Source organism: Zonotrichia leucophrys, chromosome 13 (assembly GCF_028769735.1).
Source record: "Zonotrichia leucophrys gambelii isolate GWCS_2022_RI chromosome 13, RI_Zleu_2.0, whole genome shotgun sequence".
Lineage (NCBI taxonomy): Eukaryota > Metazoa > Chordata > Aves > Passeriformes > Passerellidae > Zonotrichia > Zonotrichia leucophrys.
The window spans coordinates 6,926,844-6,950,980 of record NC_088183.1 but is presented as its reverse complement, the minus strand read 5'-3'; the positions used below and the strand labels follow the sequence as shown (position 1 = coordinate 6,950,980).

The 24,137-nt window shown below is 42.4% G+C and overlaps 1 protein-coding gene across 2 annotated transcripts; it reads left to right on the top strand.

Annotated features, from left to right (window-relative positions):
* The first annotated feature begins 46 nt into the window (after positions 1–46).
* MAML1 (mastermind like transcriptional coactivator 1) lies at positions 47–22,329 on the top strand. Of its 2 annotated transcripts, none has more exons than XM_064724976.1 (5): positions 47–778; positions 9,457–10,854; positions 12,801–13,061; positions 15,946–16,060; positions 18,059–22,329. In XM_064724976.1, exons 1-5 carry the CDS (start codon positions 410–412, stop codon positions 19,048–19,050), a joined length of 3,135 nt encoding a protein of 1,044 aa, XP_064581046.1. In that variant the 5' UTR covers positions 47–409; the 3' UTR covers positions 19,051–22,329. The 2 variants fall into 2 exon arrangements, with proteins under 2 accessions (XP_064581046.1, XP_064581045.1); XM_064724975.1 differs by having other exon boundaries at positions 9,454–10,854.
* The last annotated feature ends 1,808 nt before the right edge of the window (positions 22,330–24,137 follow it).

Genomic DNA, 24,137 nt, shown 5'->3' with positions numbered 1-24,137 from the left:
ACCCCCCCACCCAGGAAGCTCCGCCCATTTATTCTCAACTCGGCTCTGGAGGGGAAAAACAATTTCAAGATGGCGGCGGCGCGGACAACAATGGGGGGCCGGGGGTCCGGGCCGGCCCGCGCCTGAGGGCGGCGGCGGAGGGAGCGCGGCGGGCTCCCTCAGGCCCCGAGAGGCGGGCAGGGCTGAGGGAGAGCGGGGCAGCGGAGCGGCGCCGGGCTCGGGGCAGAAGGAGGAAGTGGGGCGGGGGAGAGAGGAGCGGGCGCCGGGCCGGGCGGGGGGAAAGACCCGGGACGATCCCGGCGGGGAGCGCAGGTAAGGCCGGCGGGAGGGGCGGCGGAGGCCCCGCTATGGCGGGCGCCGGAGCGAGGAGCCGGTGAGCGGCGGCGGCCGCCCCTTCGCCGCCCGGCCCATGGTGCTGCCCCCCTGCCCCATGGCGGAGTTCGTGGTGCCGCGGCACAGCGCGGTGATGGAGCGGCTCCGCCGGCGCATCGAGCTCTGCCGGCGGCACCACAGCGCCTGCGAGTCCCGCTACCAGGCCGTGTCCCCGGAGCGCCTGGAGCTGGAGCGCCAGCAAACCTTCGCCCTGCACCAGCGCTGCCTGCAGGCCAAGGCCAAGCGGGCCGGCAAACACCGGCAGCCGCCCCCGGCGCCGCCGCCGCCCGCGCCCCCTCCGCCCGCCGCCGCCGCGGGGAGCGCCGAGAGAAGCGGAGCCAACGGGCTGGACGGCGAGGCGGCGAGCGGAGAGCAGCAGCACGGCCGCAGCAGCGCCCTGATCGCGGTAAGCGCCCCCGGGGCCGGCTGCCGGGGCCGGGGAGGGAGCGGCGGTCGTGCCCGGCTGGCACCTCTCGTCTGCAGCGGGATGGGGGAAGGAAAAGGAGCTCTCGCTGCTGCTGTGGTGGCCTGCGGTGCGAGGGCTGGGCTTGGGGCTGCTCTGCCGAGTGCCCTCTCTGCTGTGTTACAACTTCGCAAACGATAAGGGCTGTTTTGTTTGCGCTCGTCACCTCTGCACGCTGGAAGAGTATAGAAAAACTGTGGCATGATGGGGTAGGGGTAGAGGCAGGATTTCTGTGATGCTTAAATCATTCAGAGTATTTTGTGAATCATATTTTGCCTAATTCACCTAAAATGCCCCTGCAGAAACTGTCAGAGGGGTATTAATACTGCGGTGCCTTTGGATTTTTGTTTGCTTGCTTAAGTTTTAGTTTGGGGTGTCCGGGTTTTGTGGAGCCATTTGATAAGGATATGCTTATTACTGGGGGGGAGTTTTAAGACAATGTGTCTGTTAATTCTGGTTCATATTGGAAAGAATTTCAGTGGAAAGGCAGCTGCTTGTTTGCCGCTCACTCCAGTGGGTGTGAACACTATGAGAATCCCACTCCACCCATTAAAAACTGGCTTAGCTCAAAATCTTAATGTTTCTCTGGCTTCTCTAGCATTTCTGGTTGTCGGGACATATTCACATAGCCCTGTTTGTATATCAAGATAGCTATTGCTTAACTTATTCTGGGCCCTTTAAATATACTGCTGTGTGCTAATGTGTCAGTAATGTAGGTTAGTAGGATAACCTCTTAAAGGCTGCCTGTCCTAATACCTGTCTGCCTTAAAATCAGGTATTTTTAAATGGTGGCCTGCATGAAAATGATTCAGTAGCACTCTGAGTGTCTTTAAAAGGGGACACTGGATTAAACAAAGATATTCCCAGGTTAATAAATAGAATAAATAATATTTTTAGGGTGCTCTGTGTATTTGATTGGATTAGAAAAGGATATATTTCTCTGTGTCTTGAACCTCATTTACTGTTTTTAAATTAGAATCACAATAGAGCTTTTATGTATGTTTAAGTGTCCAGGACATAATGTGAAATCCTGAAGGGGGTTTATCTATGTCATCTTTACTGTGACCAGCACTAGGCAGCCTGGGTGCAGTTTGTAGTATTTACAAGATGAACTGAAAGTGTTACTTGACTGAATTGTTTCTGTTCTTGCTAAAACACCTATGAGACTCGAGGACTTGCTGACTGTTGAGAAGACTGAGGTCCTTGTGACACAGTTAGAGCACTTCAGAGGGCTGCTACAGAAGGGTACTTGAGGAAGAGAGGAAACCTTGTGCATTCCTGACACTGATTCTACAAAACTTTACAGTTAGCTGTTGTTTAGTAGACTAATCTTGAATGTAAACTTGTGTCAAAACAAAAATGACTCAAACTTGGTTTTTATTATCTAAAACCTTGGTGGAGGTTCTGTTTATTTCCTGCTGGGCTCTTGGGCTTTTTGCATGTGGGGCTCTACCCCTTAATAATGTGTATTTTCATTACACTCGGGGCTCTTTAGCATGTCAAATCCTGTTGCTTAAACTGCCACCACACGACTTCATATTGATCTTCTGAAGGAAAGATGTCTCTAATTCATTGGTGTTGTTTCTCTTCAATCACTTTGGATGTGGATTTGATCTAATTAGCATCCATTATAATGAGGGCTCTCAACAGCAGCCGGTTCTGAAGTGCACTGCACATCGTGGGGGAAGCCCTTGTACAGGAAGCTGCTGCCAGTGGCCAATTTACACAACAGAAGAGGGGTTTAGTGGATGAATGACTCTTCCTCGGGCTGGCCTGCTGTTTCCTTCCTAGCATCCATGACTGTGAGCTTAATTGCAGCTGCTGATTCATCACCTCGTTACTGGGGTATAAAGTCGGTTTGCTTAGTAATTCAAGTCTTGGGAAAAAAAACACAACAACAACAGCACCTCTGCTGCTGATTTAATTCCTCTGGCCCAGAAGGTCCCTCTCTAGGTTGGTGTTTTACCTCTACCCATCATGTTGCCATTATCAAGACCAAGCATGTGCTTTGAATGGGAAGGATATGGGCTTGATTTCCAGAGTTCAGTAAAGTTTGGATGAACACCAGAACTGTCTTTTAAAACGTCCTGGACACATCCTTTCCAAAGAATGCTGCTAGCTCAGTGCAACATGCATTATATCAGCTGTTGCTGCTGTAGCACTCCAGATTTTTCTGTGAAGCTGCATATGAATCTGCTCTTGGAAACTGGTACTTTATGTTGACTGTTAATGAAGCATTTATTTTGGTCCCTGGAGGAGAGAGCAGTTCATGGAAAGGTGAAGGCTTTTGTGAGGTCTTGTAGCAGTAGGACATGAAGCTGCCTTGCCCCAGGTGTGGGCAGTGTGGGCAATGCCAGGTGCTGTGCTGCTGAGCACCTTCTGTAAATCCACAATAGTCACAGGGAACAGGGTGGCACCACCACTTCCTCCTTAGTCTTGTATGATTTGTCACGTGGACAAAATCAGATATTTTCTCTTCCATTAGTTTTTGCTCTGGTTTAGATCCTGAAGTTCGATGGATCTTGCTTACAGGCAGAAGTAAGGGATAGATTCTTCCTTGTTTTCTTACTTAGCAGCTGTAAAATTTGAGCTACAGAGACTGAGAGAATACAGCATTGATACAGAAATACCTTGGATTATTTGTGCATCACGTAGGCCTGTCCTTCATTTGAGAAAAATGTTGAAAAACCTTCTAGCTTCCTACTTCTAAAAAACTTCCAGACCATTATTTAATGGGAAATCCAAATGGTGACATCTTCTTCCCATTTCTGTTCTTTAACATGACATTATTAGGGCTGTGTTCAAAGTAGAAGATGCTTGATATTTGGATAATGTTTGCAGTGTTAATCTTCCATTTTTGAGAAACAGGGAAGTTGGGAAGAGATGGGGTTTGTCTCCTAGAACATTTTTTTCTCTGCCAGCTTCTGATAGATGAAAGTTCATTGAATAATGGTGTTTAAATTCTGTGCAAGAGAGAGTTTGGCTTCCTTACATTTCTGTGGTAGACGAAAAGGCAGTGGATGGCTGAGCTGAACAGAAGCTGTTTCATTAACGTGTGAATGAGGAGAATGGCAGAGATCTGGATTTTCATCTCCACTCCTTGTTTTATGATGTGGTGTCTTGGAAGGAGAGCTGCTCCCTGTTTCTTACTGGGATTTTTCCCCCACCTGAGAGCAGTTGTTGTGCAGAGAGCTTGCTTTGTCTAGGACTGCCACAAAACCACAAACAGTATTTCTGGAATGAGCACAGAAGTCGAGTCAGTGGCCTGTCTTGAGAAGGCTTTGTGTTAAAGCTGAAGAGCAGCTTTTAACATTTATTTGGGAGTGATAGATGTTTTGCATTAATATTAGTTAAATACTAAATTAAGCAAAGGCACCAAGTAAACAGTTTTAAATAAAATTGAAGTCCAAGGAGGGCAATGCAGTGTTTCTTGGTTGAAAGACCTAAGTAATAAAGTAATAAATTAAAGGGAATAGATTGTCCATAGTGTACTGACAAGTGTTAATGATGTTCCTCTAACAAAGCTCAGGCTGGTACTCTAACAGTTCAGAAGACGTAATTTTTGTGTAAGCTGTGGTATAGGGGTGTTAAATTGTGAAATTATGTTTTACCACAAAGATAGCAAATTATTTACATGTTATTTATATATAGCCATGGTGCAGTGTAGTCTTGCCACCATTGTTTGTTTTTGCTGACAAGTCTGATAGTTTGTTGCCCAACAACTCAGACAGGTTTTTCTTTGTCTCCTTTTAATTCTCTGTGAGGTATTGTTTTATGTTTGAAACATTTCCCTTACCAGATTAGTTAGATATGCAGTGATGTTTCCTAAGTTGTAAGGATCTGGGAGTGACTGAGCTGCTGCTGCTCTTTAAGTTCAAGTGAGGTGGAGGATCCGGCACTGCAGCTGAAGGCACAGGAGTTTTTTTGATTCAGCAGAACAATTCCTGTAGCAGAAGCTGCCCCTTGTGACTAATGCAGGCTTGGGATATTTATAGACATGCCTATCCACAGCCCTTCTTCACTCCAGCAGGCAGTCACCCAAATACAAAAGTCTGCTGGAATTAAAGTAAAAATTAAAAAAGAGTCCAGCAGTTTGGTTCTGAAAGCACAGTGGAATGCAGGAACACATTGGGTAATAAAATGCTTTCCTTGCAGAGGGAAGGCAGCTTTGGAAGCTGAGGGTGGATGCACAGTAAAGGGGGGGTTCTTGCTGTGGGGTGTAGTCAGAATGTTATGTTTTCTATCCAAAATTCATACACTACAGTGTCTGGTATTTGCATTGTTATTCCAGCTTAAGGAGTTGTCAGCTTTGTTGCTCTTGTCCTTAGTGAGGCAGGAGAGGAGAATCAGTGTCTGTGGAGCACCTCCTGTGAGCTCTGGTACATGGGGGCTTATCTGTGCTGCAATACTGGCACTCCCATGGCAGAAAAATGAATGTATTCTGATTTGGTTTCCCCTTCTAGTTGAGAATGCCAGGAGCCATACTCGAGCTAGGTTTTTATTATGCTTGTAGTCTATTCTAGCATTTCTTCTTTGAAAATGTCCAGCATTATGTTTCTCTTGCTCCTATATCAAAACAAATTCTTGTAGACTTAATTCTGATATTGAAATGGTAAACTAATTTGAAATGAAATACAGAACATTAAAACTCTACTAAATCCTGTAAGAATATTTAAATCTCTGTAACAGATGCTTTTAAAAGCTAAATAAGAACATTATAGGGCCTGAGAGACACAGTATGGGTACCAGATTTTTAAGAATTTTCTTTTCTGCCATGTTCATGAGGTGGTTTGTTTGGTTTTTTTTTTAAAGAAACCTGCATGCAGTTTGTGTACATATATCTATATCTATATATATATATATATATATCTGCCATCTTCAGTTATAAGTCTCAAATGATAGCAAAGTACTGGATTTTTGCAAAAGAACTTTAGCTGACTGTCCTCACTTTAGCTGTTCTGAATGGTAAAGGGTTTTTTTCTTTCAAACAAATAATGTCATCTAAACTTTCATGCCTGTTAAGTTCTAATGCATTGAAATATCATTGGTTTCAGATTATTATCTAAATGTAGTTTCAGGTATTAAGTCCACACCAAAATAGTGAACACCAAACAAACAAACAAAAAACCCAACAAAACCAATCAGAACCACTTTGTACCACTGTTTTGATCAGTGATTCATGCCCCTTCCCACCAAGGCAGTAAGAGAGCACTGCCCTGGCCTCTGAAGTTTTGAATTCAGCCAGTGCTTACAGACAAGCAATAGATTAAGTTTTCAAGCTTTTCTGGTTTCTTGTTGGGCTTCTGTTGTAGTTCTTGGACAGCTTTTATGAAGTCAGTCAATTTGCCCCTGCAGTGAGACCACAGTAGGGCTGAGCACCATTGTGGTAAAGCTGGTGGGTTAAGACAGAGATTGAATCTATCAAAATGCTTTGTGTGCTCTCTGTTTCTGCTGGAAGCTTTGTCATTTGCCTGGGCACACATCCATCTCTGGCATTGCAGGCTGTCTCCTGTCAGTGTGTGAGTTCCATGGCCAGAGGCTGCTGTGTTGGACACCTTTTGTTGTCATGGATGCCACCTGGGCTTTGTCAGCTTGTGTTCTGTGCATGAGGAATGCACAGTTGAGCATGTGTGCTCCTGCCAAGGAAGTGTTTATGGCCACGTTGAGGATTCTGTGTTCTGCTCACGTGAATAAAATGCAGCTCAGGTGATGGAGGAGGTGCAGCCTGTGGCCCCTCAGTGGCTCTTTGAACTCTCTGGCCTGTCCTGGGCAAAGGACTGAGGCCAGCTCACATCCCCTGCCTTGCACTGGTCCTGTATTGGTATAAATACTTCAGATAAATGCTTTTGGGGTCATATTTTTAGGCATAGCTAGATAGCAGTGATCTAGGAAGTTCCATCTTTTGTTGGAAAATTGAATAGGCTGAGAAAATGAGAGGACACTTCTGTATCTGATCTTGTGACAGTGGAAATGATTGGCTTAGTGTTACAAAAAAAATTGATTGATTCTGCTGAGGAAGTTATGGACAGCATACTGGAGGAACACTGTGCCTTACAGGATGGTAGTGAACAAAAAAATTAAAGCTGAAGGGGGTTTCTTAGCGAGTAGCAAGCTATGCTTTACTTCATCCATGTGTTGGTTGGTTTTTTCATGAGTTTTGGCAGAAGAGAACAGGTTTTTCTTGCCTTGAGAACTCTGTTGGAGCAGCTTGATATGTAGATAGCTTGCAGTCTGACTTGTATCTCATGTGCAGTTTGTTATTTTTCCCCTCAGACCAGATTATTTGGATAGACACAGACAAACTGGGGAGGAACTTAATCTCCCTTTTTTCTCCAAAGGAATACAGTTTTAGGTGAAAGGAGGATTTTGTCCCAAGCAACTTCTAGTCAAAATGTCTCCAAGGATCAGATATCTGAGTGTTATGACTGTTAAAATCCATAGAGATCTGAGAGTTCCTGAGCTGGATTTTAGGGCTCTGTGTCTTTTTCTAGACTGCAGTGAGTGTAGCTCACAAAACCAAGTTATATTTTGATGTAAGTTTTCAGGGAGTGAGTGGGGTTTTTCCCTAACTATTTAGAAGTAAGGAGGACCCATTCCCAAACTTTGAGTAATTTGACTCATCATATAACCTTGGGCAAGTTACTCATCCACCTTGAGCTTCAGTTTTCCTGGTGGGAGTATGAAGTAAACAATGGGAAATGCTGAAAGCCAAATGTTGTGATGGAGTTGAGGTTTTTTGCTCTCTGTTGTTTTGTCTTTTTACAAAAAAGTAAATTTCCATTATTCTTTTGAGTTGGTATTTGAAAAATGCACTAGGGAGCTGCTACTCCAAGCTAAGGACCTGATGTTCAAATTAAGAGATTTCAAGTTGCAGCCTCCTCTCCAGATGTACACCTCACCTCATCCTACTCAGTCTTCTGCTGATCTTGCTATTCTGCTGCTATTTCCATGAGCCATCTAGAAGATCACAGTCTCCAGGGAAGCTGGAGTCTGTCCCACAGATAAAAATAAGGCTTTGCTGTTACCTATGCAAGCATTAAACAAATAGTGGGGTTTTTTTTGCTCTTACCTGTGCAGGAATTAAACAGATGGTCTGGGGTTTCTTTGCCCCCAAAGATCAGCTCAGTGTAGATGGTTAAAAAAAATAGGAACAATTAACTGTGAACCAGTCCTTCTGTCTGTAAATCAAAGAATGCTGTTGCTCAGGCAAGTGTGTAAAATTCTTCTGATAATTTATGCTGGCCCTACATCCAGTCTCTTGCTTGAATGCTGAGATCTTGAGGTTTCCCATTTTTCCCTGGATGAGTTTTCCCCAGGGGTTAGTGGACTGCCCTGTGAACACTGCAGGTAATATGAAAAGAACCATACTTGTCTTGAGGTTTATTTGATGAGCTGCTTTCCTGCCCTCTGAGAGGGCTGTTGTTCAGTGACCCCACACCTCAGATGGTGGCTCTTGGTGGAGATTGCTGTCGAGGGTCCTGCTGGGATGTCCCAGGGTGTCTGACCCAGGCTGGCAGCTGATGGCAGCTCCCTCTCCCAGCTCCCCACGCTGCTGGAGCAGCGGCTCTGCCCTGCAGGTTTGTCTGCGTTGGTGGAGCGTTCCAGCACCAGCAAAGCTCAGATTTTTTTACAGAATGCACCTGAGGGAAGGAAAAGTTTATAGTCACCTTTGATGTGTGCAGGAATTCTGTTTTCAGATGCTTTTGAGGTCAATAGAAAGAACATTTTGTTTGCAAGAATGCTGGCAAGAAGGAGAAGTTGAACAAAGGTGCTCGGGCTCTGGCTGTGAAGCCGCTGCTGTAGCCGCTGGTCGCTTCTAGGTGGCACCACGAGAAAGAGAATCTGTGCCTTCACCATCTGGGAGAGGCCAACTGTGGAGCTGCTTGGGCTCTGGTGGTCAGAGCAGCTGGCAAATATTTCAGGAGAAAAGAGAAAAGGAATGAACTTGCTCTGCTGTGCTAGAACTGGCTGAACTCTGAATTGCATTTTCCACAAGTGTGAAGCAATGGTCGCTAAGTGACAAATTGGTTTTGCTTCAGTGCCAAAAGTGTGATTGTGTACAAAATTTATATACACAGTTCTTCTCTAAAAGATATTATCACAAGAGAATTACTTGTTTTTTCTAAATATTTAAATGTGGGACTGCTTTATAAATATTTAAATGTGAGACTTATGAAGGAGTCTCATGGAACAATTAGACTGTATGTGTACATAGATCAACTAGAATACAGGTTTTTATTCTCATCTGCAATTTGATTCTTAACATTATTTAATGTTTTTCTCCTTTTGAATAGGAAAAATCATAACATATTCCAGTTCACAGCCATTTTTCAACTTTTTGTTGTCAGAGTACTTGGCAGCTTCTAGTTTTGTCTGAAGGAGGGGGTGTCTGTTTAAAGTAGTACATGTTTTTTGAAAAATTTCTGTGAGAGATTATAGTGAGGAAGTAATCTCATGTGCTGACTTGTAAAACAAAATGTTACCAAAACAAAGATGCAATCTTTGGTTTTTTTTCTGAAATGTTTTGTTCAGAGCAAGACAATGTTCTGGTAAGAAATAAAAATCCAGATTTGTGTAACATAGAACTACATAACTAAAATATTCCTTTTCTTTTTCAGCAGCTCCATGAGACTGTGAAAAGAAAGCTTGATAGTGCTGCTTCCCCTCAGAATGGAGACCAGCAGAATGGCTATGGTGATGTGTTCTCTGTGTCCAAGAAACTGCGTCGTGAGGATGGTCTGGGAGTGAGTGGTTCTTCCAATGGAATGCCCCCTGTGTCTCCACTCCATCATCTGGACAAGAAATCTGGTACTGGTGATACCTTACAACTTAATGGGAAGCATCCAATGGGGCTCGATGGCATCAGCAAGAAGTGTCTTCCAGATTCCAGCCTGCAGATGAATGGAGGTGGTGATGCTGATGATTCATTTCCTCTGAGTTTGAACAAAGAGCTGAAGCAGGAGCCTGTAGATGAGCTTCCCTGTATGAATCCTGTAGCAGGGGGTTCTATATCTCAGAATAACCTGATGCCTGATCTTAACCTAAATGAGCAAGAATGGAAGGAACTTATTGAGGAGCTCAATAGATCAGTGCCCGATGAAGACATGAAGGATCTCTTTAATGACGACTTTGAAGACAAAAAAGATGCAGATTCTTCAAATTCAGCTGCACAGACTCCATTACCACAAGATATTAACATAAAGACTGAGTTTTCCCCAGCACCCTTTGAACAAGAGCAGCTGGGATCTCCCCAGGTTAGACCAACTTCTTCAGGTTCAGCATTTATTGGTGCTGCTTCTGTACCTGTAAGTGCCGCTTCTACAACGGTTGTTAGTTCTCAGGCTATGTTCCAGCCTTCCAGTCAGTCAATGACTGAAAATCCTAATCAGCCCATGATGCAGGCATCAAACCACTCTCAGAACATCCAGAGGCCTGTGTTGTTACCTGGGAAGTGTGCAGGAAGTGCCAAAGAAATGTCTTCTGCTCATCAGCTTCAGCAGATTGCTGCCAAGCAGAAGAGAGATCAGATGTTGCAGAACCAGCAGCAAGCTTCACAAGTCCACCAAGCAAATCAGATGTCAACGTGGCAACAGCCTGGGCCTTCCCATAGTCCACTGGCTGTCCCATATACCATGGAAAATCCTACTAGCCCATCGGTTTATCAGCCAGACTTCAACAATCAGAAACTCATGATGCCTAATTTGGGAAATAAAAGCTCACCAAGAGCTGGAGGCAATTATCATGTGAACATTTTGGGCCATCAGCAAAACAGCTTGAACCAGAACCCTGTGAACAGTCAAAGCTCTATGCTGGACTATGGGAACACCAAACCTCTTTCCCATTACAAAGCAGAGTGTGAGCAGGGGGTGGCAGTGCCTGGGCAGAACAAGGCTCCCATGCTGGCATACATCCAGCAGCGCCAGCAGCCACCACTGTCCCATGTAGGTGACGACCAAAATGGGATGATCCTGTTGAAACCCAAGCCTGGAAACATGGCCTACCGACTGCCACATGGTCAGGTGAATGTCCTGAGTTACCTTTGCTCTGTAGCAGATTTAAGGTTGTTGGGTAGGTAAGGCTGGAGTGCAGATTCCTTGGTATAGTTTCAAATGTTTCCATTGATTTTAAAGAGAAAAATCTTATATACAAGACTCTTAAACAAGAATCATGAGGTCTTTTTTCCACTGGGGACAGTTTTTAATACTGGGTTCTAGGTCATGTAACGTGTGATTTCCAGCTTAATATACTTTGTGGGCAGCAAATTATGTCGTGCTTCACAGAAGCTTCTACTTACAAAGATAAATAGATGCTTTGTAAACTTTTGACTAAAATAACTTGTATAAAACTGTACTGTTACACAGTGTTCTCAAAGAAGCTTTGATTTCTTTACCTTGTTTTTAGTCCCTGCTTGTGTCAGAGTTGGCTTACTATTAAAAGATCTACTTTTGCAGAGAGGTGGAAGTGGGGGCTGCATTCCTGATTTCTTGGGTGTTCCGTGGAGCCTTTCAGTTCTATGGATTTTTATTGGTTAAGTCTCTGGGCATTGGGGAAGCATGGCATAGGAGAGAAATATATCATTAAGAATGAATAATGGCAATGTTTGTTTGCTTGAAGCATATGCTTCAGGTTTTTAACAGAAAATTCCAGATGGTGCTCCTTTGCCTTGTATAAAACTTATTACAGGTATGCTGCAGGTGAAAATTTCTGTAGTAGTGGGTGGAAGTATAGACTCATTGGATTCTGTAACATGTACCTGCAATGCACATACGAGAAGGCTTGTTGAAAAGAAAAGGTATTTGATTAAAGTTCCTCCAGCAAAAACTGTTTGAGATCCAACTCTAGTCATATGTTCCCTCAACAAAACAGAAAACCTGTGAAAAAGCTCTGATTAGTCTGTGATAAAGACCACACCGGTGTACAAATAGAAATTTGAGATCAATGTGTGCTTCATAAATAAAAAAGGATCTCTTTGAAAGCTGAAAGAAGTAACAGTCTAACAGCATTTTGATGGAAGAAGGGTAGAGATGATTGTGTGTGTCACATCTCCCCCTCACTGAAAAATGTGAGGGTGACCTTGTGTCTACACTGCCACACTTGCACTGAACTAACAGAAATACTGATGAAAGCTTTGGGAGAATTTCTCAAAAGCTTGCACACAGAACAACTTAGTGCAGCATTCCTTGTATTTGGCTCGTGATTCCTTATGAAACTGCAGAGTGAGAACCAACAGCCAAACCCATTAGCTGACTGCTTAAATGAAACGTAATATTTGTTTGTGTAATTAGAGATGAGGCTGAACTGTGCTTTAAAATGATGAAAACTGTCAAATTTCAAAGGGATTTGCTGATACTAAGAGGGCTTTTGAATGTTCCATGTTATTTTTGCTTATCCCAAGTTCCAGTCTCAGAAAAAAAGGACAAAAAATGCAGACTTAAAAAAAACTAATAATATCAGACTTATCTCTAGTAGTATTTTTGTCTGTAGTGTGTGGTGATGGTTGGATTGCTGGAAAAATACTTTAAGAACCATTTTGACCAGTGGAAACCTTTTCTCCTTCACCTGCGAATAGTAAATTCTCTGATGTTAAAAAAAAAAGCAGCTTTAGGATGGGAAACATAAACACTTGCAGGATGAAATGTTGACAGAAGAGGCAGGATTTCAATAAATGCTTTGAATAACAAAAATATCAAATGTAGTGTTTGAAAAACTGCTGCTAAAATAAACAGAAGCTGGGGTGTTTGATGAGCAGTTTGTAAGTGCCTGAAAAAAAGCACACAGAGCTATACTGACCTGTTTGAGCTGGAAATTGGGAAGAACTTTGAGACTGGAGTTAAAGCCTCTATTCCTAAATGTTGTGGAGCTTCTGACCCTAACTCCAAACTGGCAGTTCTGTGTTTGGTGCTGTATAGATGTGAAGAAGTTAGTGCATTTCTGTAACTTCTATTGCTTTTCCTGTGTTCTGCAGGATCAGAACCCTGCTCCTGCTGTGCCTCGTGTTCCTGTTTCTGTCCCAGGCCCTGGGGTGGGTGCCCAGGCTCCAAATGTCACCATGGCAGGTAACCACAGCAGCTCAGCTTATCAGCAGCAAGCAGCAGTGATGAAGCAACACCAAATGCTGATGGACCAGCAGAAGCAGAGAGAGCAGCAACAGAAGCATCTGCTGATGGAGCAGCAGAAGCAGCAATTCCTGATGGAACAGAGGCAGCAGCATTTGCTGGCAGAACAGGTGAGAGGGGCCAGCTCTGTTTTTTAATTTGTACTGCTTTGCTCAGGTGCATGAAATAGCATTTGATGTTTTAGAATCAGAGAATAGTTTGGTTGGGAAGGACCTTAAAAATCATCTCAGTTCCAGCTCCTCTGCCAAGGGCAGGGACACCTTCCACTAGACCAGCTTGCTCCAAGCTCCATCCAGCCTGGCCTTGAAACATTTCCAGGGATGGGGCAGCCACACCTTCTCTGGACAGCCTGTTCCAATGTCTCACCACACTCACAGTAAATAATTTCTTCCTAATATCTAATCTGAACCTCACCTCCTTCAGATGGAGGTCTTGGATTCCCCCTTGCTCTATCACTTCATGCCCTTTTGAGACAACTTCCCCCTCCAGCCTTCTTATAAGTCCCCTTTAGGTACTGAAAAGTGCTCTAAGGTCTCCCTGAATCATCTGCCCATCAGAAGCTTTATGAAAGGAGGAAATTATAGTCTCCTCTGAACTGAAAATGTATGACAGCCCCTTTTATGGGGAAGGTTGTAGTAGAATATGCAGGATTGTGTAGCTATGGCTGTGCCAAGTCCTAGCCAATGGCTTTTTTATCACCTGGAGACATCCTGATGAATTTGAGGTGTCAATAGAGGGGACAGGAAAACCCCCTCAGTTCTGAAGCCAGTGTAGATAAAACATATAAATGTGGTTGGCAGTGTATGAGTGTTGGTAAAGATATGTTTTTGACATTTTGGTTAAAACAATTTGGACTAAGGGAATACTGTGGGGGAATTATATTATTAAAGACTGAAAGAAAATGCCCAAATCATCAATAAAATCATATCTTCTCTATGAGTTATGTGATCTGTAAGCTCAGAATACTTTAGTAAATAAATCAGTCTTTGGTGACTTGTATATTAATATAAAATATCAAAGATGAATAATCATTACTCTCCAGAATGTTAACAAACAGGTATTCTTTGAGAGCAGGTGGGGAAAAAGGAAGTATGGGGTGTGACCTCTTGTTTGTGCTTTTGCATGTCTGGTGGATGGTGATTGTTAGAGCTTTGTTAGAGCCCTTAGAGCTGTGGCCGAGGACGTTTCCTTAGGACAATAATGGACAGAACAGGTGGCAGACCTCTCTGAACACTGGGGAGGTGATAAGTAGCATATCTCAAAAATAGCATTAAAATATTATTTTCCTATCTATTTGCTTCTGCTTTGCCAGCACATGTTGCTGCAGTAAATATCAATATTATGAAAATACTTCATTCATGTCCTACTTGTGGTGACTACAGTTAACTTGTGTAATTTCCATTTTTCTATAGTGATACTGAGACTCTGGTCCCAGCTAAGGAGTGGCTTTGCCTTGGAGCTGAACAGCTTTAGACATTGCATTTGCCACATTTACTGGCCTTGTGCTGCCTAGTCAAGCTAGGTCTTGTTAGCATTCTGATTTGATATTTGTTCCTTTGGATACACATGATACTGCATATAGTTTTACAAAAAGATTTCTGAATCTGCTGATGTCTGCTTTGCAGGAAACTTGTAGTTTCAGGTAGCTCCAGTGCCATTCCCTGCCACTATAAAATTGTCTTTTCACTTGGCCTTCTGTGTATTTTTTAATTTTCTTCTCCAGGCCAGGTTCTGCAGTTCTTGGTTTCTCTCAGAGCTATGGCATCTCTTGGCTTCTGTGGTCAGCCTCTTTCAGGTCTGACTGGTCCTGCAAGCAGCTGGTCCTCTGTCAAGCAGCCTGCCCTCCTCATTCCTGTGCGTGTCCCAACAGCTTCTCAGCTGGAGACATTTGGGAGGGGTGGTATTGATGTGTATCTGCTGTTTGTTACATTGCTCCAGTCTCTTCTCTAAAGGCTTCTGCCTTGTGTCTTTACCCCAATACTCTTGGAAGGGAATTTCTGTCCCCTGCTGTGCTCTGTGTAACTTTTTGGTTAAGTAGTTGTGCATTGTATCACTACTTGGTTATGTCAGAGTTTCAGTCTGGCTGAAGGTATCTGTGGAAGAAGAGACAGAAATGCTGTGCCTGATACATTTCATATTGTGAAAGCACCCAGATGGCTGTTAACACTGTCAAAATCTGAGCCCACTGACACTACATCTGCATTCTCCTCAAGAGTTTAAATTTCATTTTCCCCCAAAGTTTCCTAATAGAAAATTTGCTTGGTTTACTTTTCAAATGGTTTGATCATAAAATAGGTATGGGTTGAATCTGCTTTTATTTTAAAGAGGTACAATTATTTTGTGTCGTGAGTACGGTTTGTTTCAGTTGATCAGTGCATTGCTAAGAAAGTGATTTGAAACAATGGTTGCAAAACTTATAGACTTCTATTATGGACTTAGTTCTGCAGTTTTTCATAATCCTCTAGGAAAACCTGTGATATATGATAATATGGATTTGTGTGTATCTTTTCATGTTTGCAGACAAGAACTAGAAAGTATTTACATGTTCATTTTTTGATGTTTCTGACTTGAACTTTTATTGATTTTTAAAGAGAGGTCTAAAATATATTGATTTGGAAATAAAGACCAAAAAAGTAAATGTGTTTTTTTTAATACACACACTTCTGCTCTTTTTGTCTTTAGAGCATTGCTAAAAATGCCTGTTGATTACATTACTGATTAGGAGACTGTCATCTCTGAAAGGCTTCAGATATGCACTGCAGTAACTCTTGTAGTACATGCTGTTGTTTTTGAGATCCTGGTCTTGTCACTCATCAGATTAAACTGACTGTGTTTGAGCCTTGAGAACAAACTCTGAAGTGACTGTAGGGCTGCAGAAGCCCCTTTGCTTACCAGCTGTGCATAAAAGTATGCAGACAACTTGTTTTTCTCCAAGATAGCCCTTGGAAACAGCTTGATCTGTGTCTAAAATATCTTGCACGGGGCATTTTTCAGGAGAAGCAGCGGCAGCAGCAGGAGCAGCAGCTGCAGCGGCACCTGACGCGGCCGCCGCCCCAGTACCAGGATCAGCCCCAGAACCCCTACCAGCAGCAGGTTGGGCAGTTCACAGGTGAGTAAACATGGCAGTTCCAACAACAGCAGAAAAAATACCAGCAGTGAAAAACAAGGTGTCTTCAAATTTCCTGGATTGGATAGCTTTTAATTAATTTATTACATGTCACTGTGCCTTAAAAGCTCTTGACCTATACTCTGATTCAGTTGCAAATTAACAGCTTCCCTGGTCGCAGGTATCTGGGACAACTTAAGCTTCTGTTCTTAATGTTGTTTGGGAAATGAGTAAAATTTTTAAGTACCTTCATTGTTCCACAGGCCTTTTTTGTACTTCTATTTCATTATGCAGGTTGGAAATTCTCTCTATCTTTGATATATTAAGATTCAGAGGGGGTTTTTTTCTGAAGCCTGACATCACTACTGCCTGTATCTATCGCAGGCCCTCATTAAAGAAAGATAAGTGGTGTGTTATTTCTCTCATCTCTAGGATGAGTTTAAAAGTCTCTAACATTTTTATCCCTGCTACATTTAAAAGGGAATGCAATTTAAATTCTCTTCATTATATGTGAAGTGTCCTATGTGGGTTTTTTTGTATGAGAAACAGCTTAGTATGTCTGTAGTGTATTAATGCTGTTAAATTTCCCTTCATTTTGTTTTCTTACTCTCCATGTTCCTGCAGAAATAAATACTGGAGGGGTAAGATGCAAATGGAAATGTAATACCCTCACCCTGACAGTGTTTGTGCCTGTGCAGCTACGATTGGGTTTTGTTACTTAACTGAAAAAATTCAATGCCAATGCAAAAGGATTGTGTGCTAACATTAGGCATCAGTAGCATCCTTCAACTATTGCACTGAAATATTTTTTATGTTGCCACCTTTCTACAGAAAGATAGGCATACAGCTGTTAGAAATAGAGTAGGTTTTGTTATAATGAACATCAGTACTATTAAAAATATTTTTCTTTGTGATGATGATTGCAACTATTTTTTGCATCTTAAATCCTGATATGTGTGCTGTCTCTTCACTGTAAATATTGTCACAGTAAGACTCTTCCCACACCCATCATTCCCTCGACACTGATGTTTTCATTATGTACTTTGTTGATAACTAATTCAATATAATTTGAATTTATTCTTGATAATTCTGGTTTTATTCAGATAAAATGTTAGTAATAATGGAGATCCAGTATTTCTCAGCTATCATAAAATATGAAAACATTCTGCAGCTTACTTTCAGTTTTGAAAGTAGAGAAATTATTAGTGTAGGTAGGTTTCCCCTGGTTGACTGCAAGGAGTGTGGGGGGTGTTACAAGCACTACACTTTACAGAGCTCTTCTGCTTTTTTTGCCTCAAATCGGGGGCTGTTTCTTCTACAAGAAGAAATTTTGAACTCAGAATTTGCAATAGCAAAGGATCATATTTGGTTTGATGAGAAAACATTTTTCCAAATCACCTTGCTTGGCTGTCAGCACTGCATATTAACATACTGAATACTTGACTGTGAAAATCCAAAAGATACTTGACCAAAAATTTCTGAATTAGATATTTCTATCTTAGATAAATAGAAGATATTCCTGGAATTGGGAAAATTCAGAACTGGCAACCCTACAGTTGTATGAGAAGAGATGCACTCTTGTGTATGCATGGAATGACTGACAGTGTGTGTGTGTGTGCAGTAAGAGGGATTTTTTAACAGCTTAGTAAATTGAGCATGCACTTCAAAGTATATGTGTTTACCTTTGTTCACAAAGAAATATCAGAGTCCTGCCTTTAAAGTCATAATTTTTTAAAAATTAGTGATGCTGAACTCTTAGAAGTGGTATTCAGATTTTTTTAGGACATTGGCATATCTGTGTTTGAGATCAAGGTGGAGGTGCTAACTGGAGCCGCAGTTGACACTCTTTAATTAAACTCCTGCTCTCTGTGTGTTGCTTGCAGAGGTCAATTTATACAAATGCAGCTGCATCTCTCTTGTGGGTTATTGTGCCTGCAAGCCTGGCTCAGCTCTGGTTGAACCTGAGGGATTTAATGAACAAAATATTTCTCTGTATTTCAGGGTCATCTTCAGCCATGCCCGGGGTCAGCAATCTGGGACAGTCCAGCTCCGGCAGCCCTCGGCTGTTTCCTCAGAGCCAGAACATGATTCAGATGGGACCTGGACACGCTCCTGTTGCTCCACTGCAGTCGGGCTCCAGCCAGCAGGAGCGGGGGGTGTCTCAGTACCCCGGCATGCAGAACATGCAGCGTGGGGGGTTGTACAACCTGGCACCTGGCATGAGCCAGATGGTTCCCCAGCACACGGCCCCGAGTGCCAACGGACAGACCCCCATGCAGAGACAGGGCAGCTTGGGCCAGGGCGCTGCCGTTCCCGCTGCCTACGGGCAGAACACCTTACCAAACTCAAATATTTCTCAGCAGCACAATAAAGGTGCACTGAATGCAACCTTATCTAAGCCACAGATGGCAAGAGTACCAGCTGCTATGGGGGCTCAAAATCCATCTTGGCAACACCAAGGTATCCCTAATATTAACAACCAGACGCAAGCAAACAGTGGCTTAGGACCATTTACTGCCAACTCCTCTTTCCACATGCAGCAGACACATCTAAAGATGTCCAACCAGCAGTTTGCCCAGGGAATGCCTCAGGTAAGCCTAAGCAGCAGCAGGCCCATGACCTCGATGAACGCTGCCGTCTCTGGGCAGATGCTGTCGTCCTCTTTGGGAGCGCAGCCGCGGACAAACGCGCCCGCGCAGCAGCAGGTACCTTCACAGCAAGTCCTGCCTGGCATCAACCAGACTGTTCCAGACCTGAATGCTTTCAACCAGAACCCAAATCAGCAAATTCCCAACAGAGGAAACCTGCACTGCAGCCAAGGGTACCCTGTGAGGACGACCAGTCAGGAGCTGCCTTTCGCCTACAGTGGCCAGTCAGGCAATAATGGACTTCAGAACTTAACTGGTGACACAGATCTGATAGACTCTTTGCTGAAAAACAGGACTTCAGAGGAGTGGATGAACGATTTGGATGAGTTGTTAGGAACTCATTAAAATGGGGCTGGGGGCGGGGGTTCTACCTTTTTTTAATTATTTCATGAGATATAAACAACTCTTGGACCAAAAAACCTGTGGCATTGAGGAGACTTGCAGGCATTAGAGGTAAATGGTTGGGAAAAAGACTGGAGCTGCTTCTCTCTGAGCGTTGACTCGTGGTCACGGCGCACCAAGCAGGTCTGCAGGAGGAGTGCGCTTTGGCCGCGGTCTCTGAGGAGTCGCACACTTGAACAGGTCAAAAAATGCTGTGTCCTAGCCAGCCTTCCAGGAATCTCACTTGCAGTGTTCTAAGACTAAATATTTTAATTATTTAAAAAGAAAACAAAAATTCCACAGAACTAGTGCAGAAAGAACGCAAATAGTTGCACAAATTGTGTTTAGGGCTTAGTCTGCAGCTATTACTTGCAATAATTATTTGTTCATAGCTTGACATGCTGTTGTAGTACTGTCCATCAAACTTCTGATTTTTGTTTGAGAAGAGGCTGTATGCACCTGAGTATGCTTGCAAAATGTTTGGAATTGTTTCTTTTCCCCATTGCTGAAGCATGTGCCTGTACTCTCAGTAAGCAAGTGATACTTCACAGTAAATATTTCTAGATGCTGGTAATAGATGAGAAAAAGTATTAAAACCTGGCCAGTTAGTCTAGATAGTCATCTTCATAGATTGTAGTCTTTTAAGCTGCAGTTTGCACTCTGTTGTAGAGAGGCACAGTTCTTGGCTTGTACCTTGCTGTGTTTAAAGGGGGAATTTCTTATGGGAGAACTTTTAAACTATAGTAGGTTTAACATGAATTGTAAAGCCATTTACTTTGCACCTGTTTCTTCATAACTTATTTCCAAAGGTAGTTGTATTTAAATGAAGGCTTTGCTTCATGACAGCTCATCTAGTTTTCTTTGTTGTAAAAAGTAAAACTAACCTTTGAGAACAGTTCATCCCCCGAAGTTAGCAATGAGCACAAGACTTTGTCACTTCAGGATAAAAATGAGGAAAAAAGAAATTGGTTGGGAGGTGGAAAGTCCTTATTAGCAATAATAGCACAGGCAGCTTGGGAGAATACTTGTATCAGGGTTGCTCCAATGTGGAAGTCTCCCCCTTTAAATGCTTTGTTTTTTTTAATACTGGCTTACAAGTTTGATAATCTTTCTATAGACTGGTGGATTTACTTTTTTAATATCCCTTGAAGCAGATGCTGTTCTTCAGCTCAGCCCAAGGAGACCTCTTATCCATATGTTGGGGTTGGTCCCAGAAAGGACAAAAACCACAGTGGGAACAGTCAATGTTCCAAAGTCCTTACTCTCTACCAAAAAAATCTTTTATCCACCAACAAACCACCTTGCCTTAATGTTTATTTTAAAATGAAAATAAAGTTGAAAGCTTTTGTTTTAAATGCACAAATACCTCTTCCCTTTCTAAATCCACTTTCTTGGAAAACTCCTCTAAACTTTCTAACCAAACCCAGCATTGTGATTTAAAAGCAATTTCCTTCAACACAGACTGGCTTCACCAGGAGTTTTCTGCATTGCAGAATTGTGAGAGAGGGTTTTTTCCAGAGGGGGTGAAGGGAAGGTAAAGATATCATTGGTTTCAAAGAAGGAAAATATTTTACTGTATCTGCAGCTCCTTTATGAGACAATTTGCACTTTTGAAAACTGCTTTTTTAACACTAATACTTTAACCCTTTCCAAATATGCATGGAACATGGTTTGTCCAGCACACTTAGCTAGTGTGGATGAATTCCGCTCTGTTGATCAGATTTTCTATTTTATCATGTTGAACTGTTGATGAAAGATGTGCATTGATCAGTGGATCCCACCTTTGAACAGTGAATAAAACTTCACTGAAGCAGGCTTAATCCCTCATAGAGCTTTTGAAAAATAACAGAAAGATTGTCTTTGGATGGGAAGATAAAGATGTTGGTGACTTTGGTTATTGACCCTTCTGATATTTTCTAGAATAAGTAGTTGAGATGCAAATAACTGATGCTAGCTTTTCTCATACTGGCAATCTAAGAAAAGAGCTAGTGAGCTTGGTTTACTGTTAAGTTAAACCAAAAACTGGTCCAAGGTAAGTGTCATTAGAAGAGTATAGATATAAACTAGCAATGTCAGGGGAAGGAGTGTTTGCTGTATTTTTAATTTTAAGGGTTAACTTTGCACCAGTGTGCCTTCCCTTCCTGTCGGGGGTGCTTGGGACCTCAATTTCAAGTGACATCCTTCCATGTCACTGTTTTTTTCTCCCCCTTACAAACACTTAACAGAAATAACAGGGTAGTAGGATTCAGCTTTTCTTTCTCCCTGTTTAGGTTGTGGTGAAATCTGCTCTGTTTTCCAGTAGATTTTGCACACAGACTTGGTTCTGAATAAGTTAAAATACAATCCATCCAGTTATGATTTCTTAATTGGAGGAAAAGAACATCTGCTGTTTGCATTGTTACTACCAAAAAGGCAATCCAGCAAAATGTCCAGGAAAAGGCAGGTGTGCTCTTTCCTCCACTGTTTCTGGAAGCTAAGGTGGATATTGCTCTGCTTGACCAGAGGGTTTGTTCAGGAAGGTATCTGGGTTTGATGACAGGGCCTTTTCATGGTACTGTTGGAGTAAAATTAGGTGTGATTCCAGACAAACTGGCTTATAATGCCCATTGGTCTCCGTGTGTGAACAGGATCCAAGCAGTCCCTGTGCACAGAACACGGTGCCACAGAACAAGGTTGGAACAGTTCAATGGAAATGAAAATAGGATTTTGATGTACATGGGTGCATGGGCAGGGCTGGGCTCTGCCCTGGTGCCCTGTAATGTGTCACTGGCTGTGTCTGCACTCTGGCTTTCCATTTGCTGCAGCTTCAGAGCAATAAAACCAATCTCCCCTGAACTGAACCCAGCCGGCCGCCCATGGCTTTATTTATAAACTGCGGTTTTGGTTGGGCAGGCAAGGTGAGAGTGTCACTGTGCAACATCCACTGCCTTCCAAAAACCACGATCCAATTGAAAAGGGTGCTCAAAATTTTGTTATACACATTTCCTTTGTGTAAATAAATGTTTACAATTTTATATTAAAGATTTGAATAAGAGTTAGATCTTCTGACTGTATATTTTTTACTTTTTATAGATTTTAAAACTATAATTCTTTATATATGTGTTTGGGGGGTATTATGGTAAGTTTTATGCTTGTAAATGGAGAACAGTTGAATTTGATGCTAACCTTTATGAATTTTTGTCATTGAAATGTATAAAGAGTCCATTAATCCCCTTATTCTTTTACTACAATTACTGGTGCACACCAAAAAGAAATCCTTCACTTCTGTTTTATCATTATAAAATAAATATTTTGCTAGTGTATTAAATATACATGGTGTGACTTTATACATTTGCATGAGCCTAGCAGAGTTCAGCATTGTCATTCCTAGTGAGCTGGTTTCTTCCCTTCATCCCAACATACAGTTTTTGCTCAGCCTATTTATTACCAAGGCTAAAATTCTGCTGCTGTGTCTTAACAGTTCTTATGGCTTCAGAAAGTCCATTTAAACAGGCCAGAACTGGATAAAGGGGCCTTAGAAAATGTAACTTTGAAAATCAGGCTTTATGCTACTCCCACTGCTTCCGGGCTTTGGTGGTTTTTTTTCTGGAATGCATTGTAGGCCTTAAGCTGGGAAATTCAGCTGCAGAGATGGTTGTTAATAGTGAAAAAGATGTTAATAACAACCTCACATGTGCAAAATTGTAGAGTTCCAAAATATGTCAGTTCCCTCAGAATAACAGCCTTTAGAGGTTCAAACTGATTTCCTCAAGACTTGTCTGAGGCAGGCACATGGCACACACAGGAATCCAGCTGAGATGTGGGACACCAAGCAGGAACTGACGTTTCTGAACCAGGAACAAAGCTCTGGCAGCAGGGTGTGGTGTGTGGAGGTCTTGGCTTAAGGCTGCTAAAGTCCCATAGCCCTGCCCAGCTTCAGGCATTGCTGGGTCATTCTGCAAGCTTTGGTGTCATTGTGCAGTTGTGTTTGCAGCCCCTGGCTTACCAGAGTGTATTTTTCATGTATTCCTAGTCTACAAGTTTTGTGTTCTGTTTGGGAGAGGAGGAAACCTGTAACTTCAGAAGTTTATAAAGAGCCAAATGTAACAACCAGCAGCAGTACCAGAATCAGCTGCTTTCAGCCCATGGGGAACCATGAGGTTACGTTAATTTTTGCTTTATTGTCTCATTAAAAATGCTGCTTTTTGGTTATTGTTCAGTGAAACAGAAATTTCCCAAGCCATCCCCCACTGAAATGACATATGTGGTTTTCAAAAGATTTTAAGGAGTCAGTGGCAGCTTGTCACAAACATTTACTCAGAAACTGATTTTTATTTTCTTGATGCCGGTGTTTTTCCTGAGAGTAATGGAAATCTGTAATGAAAGTTTTCTCAAGCCTGCATTGTTTGCTGAAATATGTTTAAGGAGACCCTGGTGGCATTTCCCCTCTGACTTTTACATTGGACACCACAGATGAAATCTTTGGTCACCAATAGGTTCAGTTAAGGTAAACTTTTAGGTTTTAGTTCTATTTAGTCTGAGTCTGCTGTACCTTGGAGGGTCTGAAGTCACATCATATGAGTCTTTTTTAGAGAGAGGGAGTGGTTTTGCTATTCTACATGGGTGGTTATATATAAAAAGTGTAACATTGGATATTTGATTGATAAACTGAATTTTCAACTTGATGAGCTGTCACAGTGGGGTTTTGAAGCAATGAAGAGCCAAACTAGAAAAAAATGTTGCTGTGTTGCTCTTGGGAGAAACTGCAGGTCTGGTACATGCACAAATTCTGTAGTGAGGGTTTGTGTGTGTGACTCAACAGAGAGAAATGCAATGGCTCAACCACCAACATTAAGGGAAAGCCTTCCTCTTTGATTTAAAAATTTTAAAGTCAGAGCAGTCATCCATATAAAGTTGCTCAAGAACATAAGGTAGCTTTTCGAACTGATGCCAATTTTACATTTGTGAAGTGGGGAGAAAAGTCATTTAGGGCTAAAACATTGCTGGTTTTCAGATTTTACATTTTACAATTATGACTCTGATATCAGTGTAACATTTCTCAGGGTCTACGT

Coding starts and splice junctions, on each gene's coding strand:
- MAML1 (XM_064724975.1), top strand. CDS start 410: ATGGTGCTGCCCCCCTGCCCCATGGCGGAGTTCGTGGTGCCGCGGCAC. Junction 10,855..12,800: donor ACCGACTGCCACATGGTCAG/GTGAATGTCCTG, acceptor TGTGTTCTGCAG/GATCAGAACCCTGCTCCTGC. Junction 16,061..18,058: donor GCAGGTTGGGCAGTTCACAG/GTGAGTAAACAT, acceptor TCTGTATTTCAG/GGTCATCTTCAGCCATGCCC.